The following is a 16,404-nucleotide window of genomic DNA, read 5'->3' on the forward strand; positions in this document are numbered from 1 at the left end:
TTTTTTTTTTTTGCAGGGAACAAGAGCAGCAGCAGTGAAAGGGATTAAGAGGCTGTTGTATTAATCCAGGTGGGAAGATAAAGTGGAATTGGTGAGGAGTGGTTGGAATAGGGATATATATTCATAGTAAAGCCAACAGGATTTACTGGTGGATTGGTGGTGGGTGCAAGAGAAGCAGAATCAAGTATGCTGCTTATTGAGAGGGGCCGAGCATGGGGGTAAGCGAAGAGCTCTGGCAGAGACCGGTGCATTGAAGACGTCCACCATGCTCCAAGAGGAGGCACGTGGTAGGCTTCACACGGAATGGGAACTCAGAGGCATCGGCATATAGTATTCAAGTCTTTGGGACTAGATGAGTGCTAGGGCTGGAGAGCAGAGAGAGAACACCTAGCTTGCCTATAAAGGTAGGGAAGAGGCCTTGAAGGACCAGGAAAGAAGAATGGGAAAGTGTCTAGTGAGTGAAGTGGAAACCCAGGGGAGTCTGGTGATTTGAAAGATGGGACATTTTACAAAGGAGCGTGTGATCCACTGTGTCAGAGAGTGTGCCGAGGTGGGTAATGGAGTATTGGGAAGTGACATTGGATCTGGACACAGAGGTCGTTGGTGACTTTAAAGAGTAATTCTGTTAGAGTAGAGGGTTTTTCTGGAGTGATGAAAATTGGACTGGAGTGGATTCAAGAAAGGACGGGGAGATGCAGTTGAGGCCATGAAATGCAAAAGTCTTTCAAGTGAGTATAGTAGCCAGTTGGACAAAACCAATTCCTTCCCTGTTTTAAAATTTTAGAATAATAGCTAAAACTCACCTACTACTAGTGCATAGATCCATCAGGAAATGATATAATTAGAATTTTAAAAAGCCAATTTTAAAAAATTTACTTTTCCCTGGGTCAGCATATATTTAGATCTATATGTAGTTTTCTAGATCTGTATATAAAATACTCCATATGTAAATATTATCATTGATGTTCACAGTAATGACTCTTAAATACATAATATCCTTTAAAAAAACTAGATAATTGATTTGCAGCTTACAAATATCTCTTATATAACTTGCCTAAGTTTTTATTAAATAAGATCCTCATTCATCACTTATTCCATAAATCCAATCTTTTCTAGAAGGAAGGTGGGATAATGTCTTTAGGGAAGCTGTTGTGTAAGAAAGAATTTCAGTTTTAAACCATATTATGGTTAAAGAAGTTAATGTACCCAAACTCGCTACGGAAGCTTTCTATAAAAGGCATGCCGTTTGTCCACTAGGGGGTGCAGTGGGAATGGGAATGGAGTGCTGTGTGTAAACGGCTCCCATCCTCCTAGTGATGGACGGAGCACAGCTTCCACGTTGTTCCCAGGGCCCTGACATAGTTTTGCTTTAAGCTTCTTCCTTTCTCCACCCCGACCCCTCCATTCATAGTAGAACTAACGGCAGTAAACACACAAAATCAATAGCATTCCACTAGACCAGAAGAGAAGGTGTAATAGAATAAAATATCACATTCCGAGTAGCATCAGAAGCTATGAGGTACCTGTGACTAAATCCTAAAAACACATACAAAGCTTTTGGAGTGAAAATTGCAAAATGATTGAAAGAAGTAAAAGAGACTTCAAAAAATATTATGCTTATGGGTGGGACCATATAGTGTGTCTGTTCTCTCTAAATTCCTCTACAGATTCTAGGAATTCCAATTAAAATCTCCACAGGTGATTAAAGATTAATTAGGAGAGATGAATGGATTTTTAAAACCATTTCATTTATTTTTTGTTTTTTTTTTTTACATATATTTTTATTGATTTCAGAAAGGAAGGAAGAGGGAGAGAGAGATTGAAACATCAATGATGAGAATCATTGATTGGCTGCCTCCTGCACACCCCCTATTGGGGATTGAGCCTGCAACCCAGGCATGTGCCCTTGACCAGAATCGAACCTGGGACTCTTTAGTCCACAGGCCAACGCTCTATCCACTGAGCCAAACCAGGTAAGGCAAAACCATTTCATTTATATAAACAGTACATTGTGTAGTTTTTTCCTGGGGAACAGGGAAAGAGGGACAGGTTTTCACGTTCAGTACGTAACCTGTGCACACAAGTAATAAAAATGAACACTAACACAGTCGTAGCTCAGTTCCTCAGGTTAACTGAGCTCTCGCTTGTCACTGAGCCTTTGCACATGCTGTTCCCTCAGTTCCTCCTTCCAGCACTTTCACTTAGTCCCAGTTGCCTACCACACTCATCCTTCGGGTGTTTAGATTCTTCTCTCTCTGAGAAACTTTTCCCAGCTAAGTTTGTGCCCCTCTTACCGCCTTTATCAGAGCTCGTATGGCAACCAAACAGCAGCTGTGCAAATACCTGACAGCGCCCCCTTTGTCTCCTGCAGGTGAGGGAGTTCAATGGCCAACATTTTATTTTGGAGGAAGCGATTACAGGGGATTTTGCCTTGGTGAAAGCCTGGAAGGCAGACCGTGCAGGAAACATAATTTTCAGGTAGTGTGATGGCCTTAAAAAAGATGAATGTAGTGCATTTCAGCAACTTAATATTTCAGTATTTCCTAAGTTATGATTACAAAATGGATATCTTGATGTGTTTGGTATTTAAAATTTTATTTTAAAATGGCTGAAAATAAACACAGTAGTGCGTGCACGTGTGTGTGTGTGTGTGTGTGTGTGTGTGTGCGCGCGCGCGCGTGTATGAACAGTGGTCTCACTGGTATGGAGTACTGGTGGGAGTCTGTTCTGATTGGTGGATGTCCAAGTTGCTCTGCTTGTTAAGTATTTGCACCTATATACCCTTGAATTTAGTCTCTTACAAATTATGTTTTCCTCTGTGTATTTTAATTGCCAAGACCCGTTACAATATTGACATGCTTACAAAACATGAGAAAAGCACACAATTACATTTTATTTTGATACTAGAGGCCCAATGCATGAAATTCGTGCAAGAGTAGGCCTTCCTTTCCCCAGCTGCCGGCACCGGCTTCCTTTGCAGCCCAGGCTTCGTCTGGAAGGCCATCAGGTCTAATTAGCATATTACGCTTTTATTATTATAGATTGTTATGTACCTGCACTGTCTTCAAATGCCCAAGTTACTTCAGTGTTCTGAAAAGATACTGCTAGTAATTACTTAAGTCAGTCCTTTTCTGGTCCTCTTGCAGTCTACTAGAAGTCTAACCTTAATAGTGCTCAATTTCTATTCTCATTAACTGCATAGCCAAAGATATGCTTAATAGACTTGAAGACCTTTTGATTACCATAAGCTTGCTTAATACTAAGTATTTAATATTTTGGATTTATAGACTATATAGGTTTTTTAAAAATTATACCACCTTTCAATATATGCATAAAGTTAAAAAAAAACTTTTTCAAAATGTTTGGTATTAAAATTTTCACCTATTAGGTTATAGAAATCATTTTTTTCCCTCATAATATTGTCATTTACTGCTTTTAGTTAGCAATGTTTTATCTTTATCAAATGCAGCTTTTGTGCGATCACAGCTAAATTCTCAGTGACCACTCATATTGTTTTTGTTAATTTCTGAAGAACTTATAATATTTATACTATGTTTGATTTATTAAATCCAATCAGTTTTTGGAATTACAGCTAACTTTGGCCATTACAGAAGACATTTTGCGTCAAATCTATCGCACTTGACACTTTGGTGTAATGTTTGCAAAGTTCAGTTGCTATTTTAAAAAAAAAGTAATGAAATTGTATAGCAGCAAATGGAGATGAATTATTTAAAATATTTCCACGAATTTATCTTGTGCTCCATTGCCTGGCTCCGGGATCTAAGCACTGCACAGGACTATTTTAAGCACAGACTTTATGCTTGTGGCTCAACTAAACATTAAGCTTTGATGTGAAATGAGAGCACATATCACCAATGGTCAAGTCACTTCTTAAGATACTGACTTTAGAATAGTGGACACCTGGTGCAGAGGTCTGTCTCCAGCCATGGGCAAACTACGGCCCGCGGGCCGGATCCGGCTGTTCTATCCGGTTCTCTTGCTCTCCCCTCCGCTCCTTTACTTTGAATTTATATTAGTTCACACAAACACTCCATCCATGCTTTTGTTCCGGCCCTCCGGTCCAGTTTAAGAACTCATTGTGGCCCTCGAGTCAAAAAGTTTGCCCACCCCTGGTCTAGGCCGATGTTAAAGTAGGGTGCCCAGCATGCCCCCACCTCCCGCCACTCTGCCTTTGGAGCACACAAGGACACACCTGTCCTTACACCTGTCCTTGAATCCCAGTGAAATAGGCATCAGTGGCCTGAAAGCTCCAGTAAACCATAGTGTGACTTAGTGCCCTTTATTAAAGAAGATTTTCTATCAACTTATACTCTCAGAAACAAACATATATTTACATTTTTATGGTTAGAGGAAGTACACTGATGTAGGAACTTGGGAATGCAAAACAATCAGCGAAATTGGCACCTTCTTGAAATTTTTATGCCTCAGTGTCTGATGTGGGTGTTGTACTTTCATTGGAAATTGGCTTTCCAGGATGATCTTTGCAGGTGACTCACAAGTTACCAATGAATGTTTCACTTAATTTCAGCAGCAGGCTTCTCCTTAATAGAGAATATAATTACTGTACCCTGTCCTATAAAGTACTTGCTACTTTCCCTTAATATTTTAATAGAGCAAGTTTAGTGAACTATTCAACTATAGAAATAAAGCAGCATCCCAAATAAAAGATTTAAGGAAATTAGATTTAAATAGATGTATTAATATCCATTTTATTTTCCTGTGTAAAATCTGCATGTTGAATATGAAAAATAGCCCCTCAACCTTATAAAAAGCTATATAATTGAATGAAATGAAGTGGGTATCATATTGTTTTTACTTAGAAATAATTATAAAACTTTAATCGAAGGTAAACTATAATTGAAAAGAAAATTAAAAAGCAAAAAAAAAAAAAAAAGAGAGAACTTTGTCGACAGAAGATATGGTACACTCTTTCTGAAAAGATTCACAGGTTCTTAGTTTATAGACATTCCTTTAGTCTGTAATTAAAGTTAAAGGAGACACTTCTGATTTTTGGTCTTCTTTCCCCATTTCCTTGTTCCCTCCGCCTCTGGTGTAGGAAGAGTGCACGGAATTTCAACCTGCCCATGTGCAAAGCTGCGGGAACCACAGTGGTGGAGGTAAGCATGGAGGTGACTGGTGCTTTCCTGGTGTTCGTTTTCAACTTGATGTTGTATTATTATTGTTAGTTCCAGAAAAAGCACAACAGTTCATTTCATTTTTGGAGGACAAACAGTGACAGCCTTTCCGTTTGGGATATGGGAGGATTCGATGTGAATATACAATAGCTGAAATTTTGCTGGGATGGTTGCTTTCCGGCTGTGGGAAGCAGGCTGTGATGGGACCAGCTCATGAACGTCTCTGGTCCTCGGGTAAAACACAGCTTCTCGGGTGCAATCCCAACATGACTTTTTATAGACGGAACCCCCGGAAAATAGTTATTTGTATCAGGAGAAGTTCATTCTCACTGTGTTAGAAACTGGATTCTCTAGGGAAGATGGTGGTGTTGTGTGTGACATTCTTTGATTCCTGCATACAGTGGCCAGAATGGTATCTCCTGGAGGCGGTAAGGTGGTATTTTTGACACAATCGAATGTTACCGTTGTAGTCCTCTTTTAGAAAGTGAAGTGTATTGTTTTTAAAGTGCTGGGGGATGTGGTACTTTCATCCCAGGCATGGTGGTTTCTTTAGCAATGGCTTTGGTATAGTTTCTTCATTTAAAATAAATAATGTGGTTTACTCTCTCTGTGTAATTTTTTTTAATTACTTATTGAATCATTTTGATGACCTGTCATGGCACACATCTGTAAATTACTGAAGAAAGGCCTATAACGTAGCTTAAAATAATTGATGGTTTAACCCTCTTGATTTTATATCCTTTTGTAAAACTGCCCAAAGTCATTATTTCTCCTCTAGGTACTGAGGGCCATTAAGTATTATCCTGGGTAAAGTCCTTTCTTTTCTTTTTTCTTTCTTTCTTTTTATAATCTGGTTCTTTTCAGCCAATCTTGTTTCTTCCAAGCGCAGAAAATGACATTCAAGTGTCTGAGAATCACTGCCGATGTCAGAAAGAGAGTTTCTCTTGCGGGGAGGGGGGAGGAGAGCAAATCCTGTGACCTTGACTGCAATAGGATTAAGGCCTGTCCCTGGTCCTGAACACACCTCTGATCTATCAACCATACCGGCAGCATTCCAATGAAAAGATTTAGGGAAATTAGTTTGAAATAGATGTGTTAATATCCATTTTATTTTTCCTATCAGCACCAGGCTTTCATTAGGATCCCTTTAATATAGTCCTACTGACAGCCACTCCCAGTTGACTAGCCTGTACTGTCCAGCATAGGAGCCCCTAGCCACATGTGACTCTAACAATTTAAATGGATGACAATGAAATACAGTAAAAATTTGGTGTCTCTTCAGCAGTCACATACGGCTCCTGACTACTGTGTTGATCAGCAGAGATAGGGAAAGTTCTGTGGGACAGCGCTTAATTAGGAGGATCAAGGTGAACTCTAATGTGTCATGGTAGTTTAGGAAAATAAACAAAACAGCTCCCCAGACAGTAGATTGTTGTCAGCCGCATGCTCGTGGTAGAAGGTTCACGTGCCAGTAGGTTGAATTGTAAGAACTCGAAAGTAGGACATAGTTTGGAATCTGGAATGATGAGTAGATTGGGTGTTTTCTGATATGAAAAGTCTATTTTGACTTTGTGACTTTGGATTATTCTGAGCATAGTGAACATCCTGGACCCAGGTCCTCTTCCGTGCTATGTCCTGTGCACCCCAGGGTTGGCCTCCAGGGTTCCATAACCCTTCCCTCTAGCCCTGTCCTGCTCTCCTTTACAGTGGCCCCGGCACGATGGTGATTCTGACCTGGTCTCGGAAGTGTGGTATTTAAGAGGAATCTTCAGAGAGCATCAATTATACACACGTTCTTCTGCCTGTTAAATATTAACAATAATAGTAGCTACTATCAGCCAGTATCTAGTATAGATGAGGCACTGCTGTATTTCTTGTGTACATTATTATTTTAATCCCCACAATAGTCCTGTGAGGTAGGAGCCATTATTATCCCCATTTTACAGATGAGGACTTGAAAACACAGGAAGGTTAAGTTACATACCTGATGTCACACAGCTGCATGGATCTTGGCTGGAACCCTAGAAAGATTGATCCCAAGGTGTCTGCTTTCTTTCCATTACTTTATGAAGTACTCTCACATCATCACAAATGGGTGATGTTTCAAACTTTTGAAAGATCAAAAATCTGGAGGTAGCCCATTTCAATGCTAACTGTTGGAATCAAGAAGAGAGAGAGTTGTTTTTGTTTTTTTTTAATATATTTTATTGATTTTTTACAGAGAGGAAGGGAGAGGGATAGAGAGCTAGAAACATTGATTAGCTGCCTCCTGCACACCTCCTAATGGGTATGTGCCTGCAACCAAGGTACATGCCCTTGACCGGAATCAAACCTGGACCTTTTAGTCTGCAGGCCAATGCTCTATCCACTGAGCCAAACCGATTAGGGCAGAGAGGGAGTTTTTTGACCAAATATTCCTCTATGGGTTCCTTCAGTCTATCTCTTGGACTCTAATTATTTCCACAAATTTCCCCAAACATGGTGAGTGATTGACTATTCTGGGACCGCAGCATCGGAAGCAGTGGGAACTGTGACAGTGACGACACCCTACATCTCGGACGAGGCTTTGTTGTAGAACTCTTAGCGTATCTTCTTTCTCTTATAGAGGAGGCCATGGAGGACTTTGCAGTAGCAGATCTGGGTTAGAGCCTGTCTCCTGAAGCCACTGCCACTCCACAGTGCTGCATCTTCCCACCTTTCCCCTGTCACATCCTGTCACTTGAGACTTAAGGAGGTTAGAAGTATAAATATATAAATATTAGTGATGATTCCCTTAGACATCTTAAAATGCTTTGGATTTAGAAGTAGGCTGTCTCTTGCTTTAAAAACATTGTTTTTATTTTATTTTTTAAAAAAATCTATTTTTATCGATTTCAGAGAGGAAGGGAGAGGAGAGGGAGAGAGAGATAGAAACATCAATGATGAGAGAGAATCACCGATTGGCTGCCTCCTGCACACCCCCCACTGGGGATCAAGCCCGCAACCGGGGCATGTGCCCTTGGCTGGAATCGAACCTGGGACCCTTTAGTCCGCAGGTTGACGCTCTATCCACTGAGCCAAACCGGCTAGGGCTAAAAACATTGTTTTTATTGATTTTAGGGAGGGGAAGGGAGAGGGAGAGGGTGAGAGAGAAACATTGATGTGAGAGAGAAACATTGATCTGTTGCTTCCCATATTCACCCCAACCAGGGATTGAACCCACAACCTGGGCATGTGCTCTGACCAGGAATCAAACCAGCAACCTTTCAGTGCCTGGGACAACGCTTAACCAACTGAGCCATACCGGCCAGGGCTGTCTCTTAAAACCCGGAGCCATCCGCACGCCTCGCCACAAGGTTATGACATAGCGGATGCTGGCTGTGTCATTCTTCTCCTCTTAAGGAACCGGGTAGTTACTTGGGAAAAATAATTACAAGTGGGTGGACACACTGGCTCACACGCCAGAAAGATGCTTCTCTTTTTAGGCCAGACAGTGCTATTTCTGGACCTCCCTCTGAGTGGGTGAAGTCTGTGCTGATAAACTTCACAAGGCAGCCAGGAGCAGCTTGGGAGCGTCTGGGTGTGTAATAAGGAGAGCCAGACTGTCGAGTCTGCCCAGGGGAATTCATTTGGCTTCGGGACGGCTCCTGTTACCTACCCTCACTTCCTGCGCATCCTGCCCGTCTCCTGGGTGCATATTCCACCCTCCTCGTTTTCTTGGAGAAGCGATCTGTTTCTACATTTTTTATTAAAAAAGCAACTTATAATAGAAAGACTGCAGGGAGGGATGGGGTGCTTCACTCAGGAGACTGTTGACACCGTGTCTCTTGCGAGCAGCCCGTCATGCCTTTGCTGTCAGCGGAGGTCGTCTGACTCCGCCACCTGATGCTGCTGAGGCTGCCGGCCACCAAACCACCCAGCGACTTCCTCCAGCTTGTGCCTGGCTGGTGGCAGAAGACAGCAAGGTTTCCCCAAAGCCTTTTCATATCCTGGCTAATTTCAGCTTTTAGTTAAAATCAGGATATTCATGATCACAACTTCAATAAAGTTACTTATATTATGATATATTTATAAGTTGCATATTTACTTGTGAAAGCGTGATTTCTATGATATGTAATATACACACATGAGGTGCCTGATGCACACAGCATGTAGTCCGCGTGAGTTAGGAAGCGTCATAATGAATTCAGCACTGTTAGCCCACCTCACGTGAGAAGGAGAGGATGGTCTGCACGCATTTTCATCCGCCTCCCTCCCCTGCAGAGATAACCACTAGCAGGAAGATTGTGCTCATCGATCCCTTTCTTTTAAAAAAAATCTAAGTCATAAGGTCTGGACATATTTTCCATATTGATATCTTAAGCTGTTTTTTGTTAGGAGAGCCAAGCTGTGGGGACGATGGCTTCTGTGTTCTATACCAACGCCTGCCAATGCCTGTACATGATTAACCTGAGGGAAAGATTAGGGGGACATCATCTGCCGGCCTGCTGAGCAAAGACGTGTTGTTTCTGATTGGTGGGTGAGGAGAGAAGACAGTTAAATGATGTTAAACCTTTTCTTTATAATGTTTACTTGAAGGACGGTGAACCGTAGTAATCAGGAGTGTAATGAACCCTCTGAGCTCATCCGCCAGCTCCGGGGTCTGTCAATCTACAGTCTCTCCCGCCCCATCTATACAGCCCTAGCTCATTCATTCTCCTCCTCTATTATTTTTTTTTAAAATATGTTTTGTTTTGTTTTATGGATTTCAGCGAGGAAGACAGAGGAAGAGAGATATAGAAACATCAATGAGGAGAGTGAGTCATTGATCGGCTGCCTCCTGCAGCCCCCCACCCCCCTACTGGGGATTGAGCTTTCAAGCCAGGCATGTACCCTGACCAGGAATCAAACCGTGACCTCCTGGTTCATGGGTTGTTGCTCAGCCACTGGGCCACACTGACTGGGCATCCTCTATTATTTTTTTAAAAAATATATTTTATTAATTTTTTACAGAGAGGAAGAGAGAGGAGAGGGATAGAGAGCTAGAAACATCGATGAAAGAGAAACATCGATCAGCTGCCTCCTGCACACCTCTACTGGGGATGTGCCCGCAACCAAGGTACGTGCCCTTGACCGGAATCAAACCTGGGACCTTTCAGTCCGCAGGCTGACGCTCTATCCACTGAGCCAAACCGGTTTCGGCTCCTCTATTATTTTTTAACAAGCACCGGATGTTGTAACTCAACGACATTTTAAGGAAAGTTCAATGAAGCTCAGAGATTCTAGTGTGCCCGGCACTGTTCCGGGTTCTGCAGGTACAGCAGTGACCAAAACAGAGAAACATGACATTCTGCCACAAGATACAATGAATAAGTAAAATATATGTGGATTAGATACGGCTTAAATGTTAAAGAGGAAAAACAAAGCAGAAAGGGGCCTAGGAAATGTCAGGAGAAGGAACTGAAGTTTTGGGCAGGGTGCTCAGTAACAGGTCTCATGAGATGACTTGGAGCAAAGACCTCAGGGAATCGAGGAAGCCTGATGGGTACCTGTGACAGGCAGCCAGCTGGCCAGTAGGACCGGGGAGGGTCGTGAGAGTAAAGATTGGGGCGGGAGCCTTCCTGGTGGGTTTGAAAAATCGGCCAACACCCTCTTTTCTTCAGTGCGAGGTGGATTCTTAGGTGAGTGTAACTTTCTTGAGAGTTACGGCCATAACTTCTTCCGAGGCTATGTGAGATACAGTTCATATTTTTAGTTCATGTTGCAGTTGTTCCCAAGAGATGGTCAGGCCTCGATCTGACTTTACAACTGGATGAGTGAAGCATGTGATTTTGAGATTGGAGTGTCCTGGCCTTTGTGCCTCTCTGGCCCTGTTTGGAGAACGTGACGTTGGTAACCCCTCATGAGTTATTGCAGCAGAAGTGATGGAAGGGGCTGTCATTTCCCTCTCCGGTGGAAGGTGGAGCACAGTGGATTTTCATCCCAGGACTCAGTCCCGTCAGTGGGTCTGTGAATGTTTACTCTCCACCAGGCAGGCCAATTACCGTTTGTGTTTTAGAAACTTTGGTTATCTGCCTTCCTGCTTTAGAGAAAATGACAATGCCTAAAGGATAAACTTAACTCCTTTCCTCTTATATTTCTTTCATTTCTAACCTTCAGAGTGCTAATGCCTTACGATATTGCAGTTTCGAAAGCATGAAACTCAAAATTTTTCCAAGAGAGACAGTAAGAGGGGAAAAAAGTATAAACAGGAAAAAAATGAAAGCTTCTATACACTTAAAAGAAATACTTCCAGCCATGTCAATAGACAGATTCAGTTTCAAGCACACACATCCATTTACAGGCAACTGCTGCTCATACCTGTATGGAATTTATTCACACACACGATTCTCTGATTGGCATGTGGAGACATGATATTTAAGAACTTGGCTGAAATGTCAAATTTGACACTCAACGTGGTAAAGCCCAAAATGTTAAATGCCCTTCACTGCACTTTTGTATTTACCTGTTAAAGCTCTCCACTTCAGTTAGTTAGTTAGTTGGTTAGAATGAGGAAGACAGCCCCGAAACTGTTTGTTCCGGTTCTCTTTACTTCATCCATGTGGGCCTGTTGAGTTCAACACTCCCCAGTTTTTTTGTGTGTTTTTTTTAAGGGGTGAGAGCGCTGTTTGATACGATACAAAAGGAAGGAACACCCTCTTCCCACCAGCGTTGGGAGTCCTTGATCCTAAGGCAGAATACAGTCACCTTTTCAAGTGTTAAATGTTGGGATGGATGTAGTGAGTGATGGATAGTCACTGATAGTCACTGATTTTTAGATCTGTTAACTTATGTAATATCTTTAATTTACATTTCTTTGTCTTACCGTTTTCCAGTTATAAGATTTTATTCATGCTTTTTAATTAATTACTCTGAAAAAGCAATCTATACATTGTTGTGCTATAAAGTTAACCAGATATAGAATTCTTCGACAGATGATAATATCCTTATACAACCTAAAACTACATGAAGTGATTGATTCTACTTATTTCAAAGTATTGAAGTATTTAAAGACAATTTATTTCCTTAAATTTTCATCACATGCAACATTGGTTTAAAACTATTTGAATGCTAATGAAGATGTATTTAATGAAGACACATTGTAGTTGAGTATTTTGGCAAAATGACCATATCAGTCATCATATTACTATTGTGTTGATATTTGCTATTTCTACCAAACAGCAGTAAATATAAAAAACATGGACTTGGTGAATGTCCAGTGTTAATTTTGCTGCATTTTTTGTATACTCTTGTCGATTACTCAATATAATTCTTAGCTTAGTGACCTTTTACATCCTGAATAATAGCAGAATAGAAATACGGTTATTGATGATAAAAGTATATCAAATCAAGTACTAATCCTGACATTTTATTTCTTGTTGCTTGGTAACAATGCAGCAACTGTGTGAGAGATTTCCATTATCTCAGGTACAATGGACTCATTGCATTGTGAAGCAGAAATACCAATTACAGCAAGTCATTTGTATGCCATTATCCTTACAGAATTTTGGTGCTATTTTTCATTGTTAGTTCAGAGATCCTAAAAGAAAGTCTTTTTAATAACATACATCCCTTTTCTTTTGATGGATTGGTGAATTTGATTCTAGCTATTTTTGGCTTTTTGGCTTTGTATCTATAATTTTTGAGGTTTCACACAGTTGTGTTTTGTCAACCCGAATTGTATTAATTGCGGCTTCTAAATTTCATTATAAATATGTACATTATAAGTGATGCTTCATTAGTTCTTAGTGAATATCTTTTATCGTTGACCACCCAGGGTTGGAGGAGGAAAAATATCTGGGCAGAATTTTTTGCCTCATGAAAAATAGGGCCTATTATCCAGTCTCCTCTGATATAGGCATTTTTGGTTTTAGTACCTGCTTCAGGGAGAGGAAGCCTGTGGAACCAGTGTGATTTCTTTGGAATGAAACGCTTTCATGTTGTATGTAGCTCTATGTTCTGTATGTACTATTAGCTTGCAGCTGTTATTATTTATGAAGATGTTGGTAAACTATACCCCATGGCCTGCTTTTGTACTGCTTAAGAGCTAAGACTATGCCTCAATGCTTGAGCATCAGCCCATGAACCGAGAGGCCGCTAGTTTGATTCCCAGTCAGGGCACATGCCTGGGTTGCAGACTCGATCCCCAGTAGGGGGCGTGCAGGAGGTGGCCAAGTAATGTTTTTTTCCTCTCATCGATGTTTCTATCTCTTTAACCCTCTCCCTTCTTCTCTCTCTAAAAATCTATAAAAACATGTTTTTTAAAGAGAAAAAAAATGTATATATGATCAAGACAAGCATGTAGCTCAGAGAGCCTAAAATATCATCTGGGCCTTTACAGGAAAAGTTTATAGGTCCTTGATTTAAAGCTTAATTTCCATTTCTGTAGTTTGAATAGATTAAATGTCAATGCAGTGTTATTTTCTTAAAGAACCAATGGACTTAAGTAGAACCAAAATAAAATAAGTCGTTTGAAGAGAATGAAAAACGAAACCGAATAATAAAAGAAGAAAGGGTATAAAATAAGTGAAATGGCCCTAACCGGTTTGGCTCAGTGGATAGAGCATCGGCCTGCAGACTGAAAGGTCCCAGGTTCGATTCCAGTCAAGGGGCATGTACCTTGGTTGTGGGCACATCCCCAGTGGGAGGTGTGCAGGAAGCAGCTGATCGATGTTCCTCTCTCATTGATGTTTCTAACTCTCTATCCCTCTCCCTTCCTCTCTGTAAAAAAATCAATAAAATATATTAAAAAAAATAAAATAAGTGAAATGATTACAATTTGGCAGGCTGTTTTGGGGGCAACCTTGAATGAAGAAAGGAAGATTATACATGGCAAGTTGTTTGTGCACCCACAGTTGCTTTAACATCTTAGTGCCTTTGTTAGTCATTCTGATTTTAATATAATTGCCTATTGATGGACATTTTATTAGGAGTATATTGCTTTTTCTTGCCTATGGAACTGATCTCGTACTTGAGAGCCATTCTTTCCTGTACACAAACGCTCAGCCAGGTGATTGTGGGTACCTGTGCGATGGCGTGAGTTCTCCAACCCAAGTGGTGTCTGGCATGTGGCTGCAGTGCCTGCTGGCTGGCAGTTTCCAGAGCAATGAGGGGGTCCAGGGTTGGAGTCATCCTATGTCCCCGGGGTTTGGAAGGGCCCTGCAGCCCCAGTTTTCATGTCCTCTGCAGCTGTACACTCCACATCCTGGAGAGAGGGAGGAAGAAGAGGAGTAGAGACACTTTGGGCCTGGTGAGGCGGATTTCTCAGCCTTCTAGACTGTGGCTTTTAGAGTCCTATTTTCTTTTCAGCCAGAAACACATTTGTAAGATTTATCTGGTTATTTTTTATTTGTTGTCACGGTAAAGCCTAAAATCAGGAAGTTAGCCATGGTCCCCAGCCTAGCATGGTCCTCTTTTAGCATCATTCCTCGTAAGCAATACAAACCAGCTGGATGTGATGAGGAACAAAAGCTGATTATTTTGGCTAGATTCATTTAACTCCTCTTGTAAACAAAGGCTCAGAAAACGCCATACTTGAGCCCCCTTTCCACGGTAGCATGCATTTTCTATTACTTCGTATAATGTGTTTCAAAGCATTTTTTGTATTATATTAACTCATTTGATTCTCTTAATCGTAAGGTGAGATGTGAGGAGAACAGTTTTTTTATTACAATATGACAAGTGAAAAACGGAGACCTGGATGAGTTTCTGGGAATAGATCACTAGGAAATTGAGTGGCTTCAGGACAGGGACACCTGGAAGACCTGGTTAAGTCCTGACTCCATCTGCACATGACATGCCCAGACAGCACCAGGGCTTTGTTGCTATGATGCTCATCAGTAAGAATTGCAAAACTCTGAACATGCAGGTAGGTAGCTCTGGGGGCTGTTACAGAAGCTTGGACATTTTTTGGTGCAAACGAAAGGGTCATGATTTTCCTTTAGGTGTCTTGTGTGCAATGGGTTTTATCGTGGCATGAGGGAGGCCAGGTGGCCAGTGGTCCAGGCAAGTGGGAATGGTGGCTTGGACTCCAGTGGAGTGGAGGTGAGGAAGGGGGGTGGAATTGAGGTATGCAGTATTTTGGAAGAGGACTCCGTCGGACTTGCCCATGCCTTGGATGTGGGGTATAGGGGTGGAGGAAGGGCAGAGATTAAAATGACTCCCAGGCCTGACTTGAGCAATGGAGTGTCACCTACTGAGACGAGACCTGGGAGGAAGAGCCTTGCAGGAGAAGGGGAAGGGGAGCTCTTAGGCACTCAAGTGATGATGCTGCAGGCCTAGGCGGACATGCATGTGTAGTGCCTGGAAGAGAGGTCTGGAAGGGGTTATATAATTGGGACTAATCCACATGTGTTTGGTAAGTTAGAGTCACGGAAGGGAAAAGACCACTTAGAGAAAGAGGTCCCGGGAATGAGTCTGGAGGTCAGTATATTTCTTTCTTTTTTTTTTTTTTGTAAATAGAACCTGAGATTAACAATAACATTTTTGTCTCTCACTAGAATTGTGACCTTGGACAAAGTACTTTACTTTAGAATCCCAGCTTCTTTGTAGCACCTCCTATTTGCTTTTACTTCTCAGGTCTATTTTGAGCACCAGTGAGACAGGGCGTTTGAATGCATTTTCTAAAGCTCTGGAGTGCTGTGTTCTCACCTTGATCCCTCCTGCTGCTTTGGTTAATAAACCTCAGAGGACTGCTGTTGTTCTCACTGACCCAATAATGATGCCTGCAGAACGATGTAATGGGTGGCAGCTAGCAAGGCACACCCTCCCCAGCTTTCCCTGTCTTCCAAAGTTCTCCAGGTGCAAGGGAATGGAGATTCTATACCCCCCCCCCCAATTTATAAAATCTTACTGTTTTATATAAAAACTAACCTACATGATGTTTTAATATATTGTCAGCTTTGTCAGTAAATTACCTAATATTTAAAACCCATCAAAATCAACCTAAATATGTTGAACCCTTACATTCTGCAAAAACTATGATGATTTTTGAGGGGAGCATTATGACATCTTGTTCCTTCTTATATACTACTAGTAGCCCTGCGCACGAATCTGTGCGCCAGTAGCTTGCCGGTAGCTGATTGCCGCCCTCCGGTAGCTCTGCGCCCGCTGCCCTGCCCTCCTGTAGCTCCCCCTTCCCCCTGTCCCCCTTATAGCTTGCTGCCCTGCCCCCTCCTGTAGCTCTCTGCCTCCCGCTTGTAGCTCGCTGCCCCACCCTCCTGCTGATCCATGATCTGGTCGTTACCCAGTC

At 41.7% G+C, this 16,404-nt stretch overlaps 1 protein-coding gene across 2 annotated transcripts in view; it reads left to right on the forward strand.

Annotated features, from left to right (window-relative positions):
* OXCT1 (3-oxoacid CoA-transferase 1) overlaps positions 1–16,404 on the forward strand; it is a 140,692-nt gene that overhangs the window by 31,238 nt on the left and 93,050 nt on the right. For both annotated transcript variants that reach the window (XM_080680331.1, XM_080680332.1), the window contains 2 exons: positions 2,372–2,478; positions 5,078–5,138. In XM_080680331.1, coding sequence (XP_080536457.1) covers positions 2,372–2,478; positions 5,078–5,138 — 168 coding nt within the window. The remainder of the gene's footprint in view (positions 1–2,371; positions 2,479–5,077; positions 5,139–16,404) is intronic.

The sequence above is a fragment of the Plecotus auritus genome, assembly GCF_963455305.1.
Source record: "Plecotus auritus genome assembly, chromosome: 7".
Lineage (NCBI taxonomy): Eukaryota > Metazoa > Chordata > Mammalia > Chiroptera > Vespertilionidae > Plecotus > Plecotus auritus.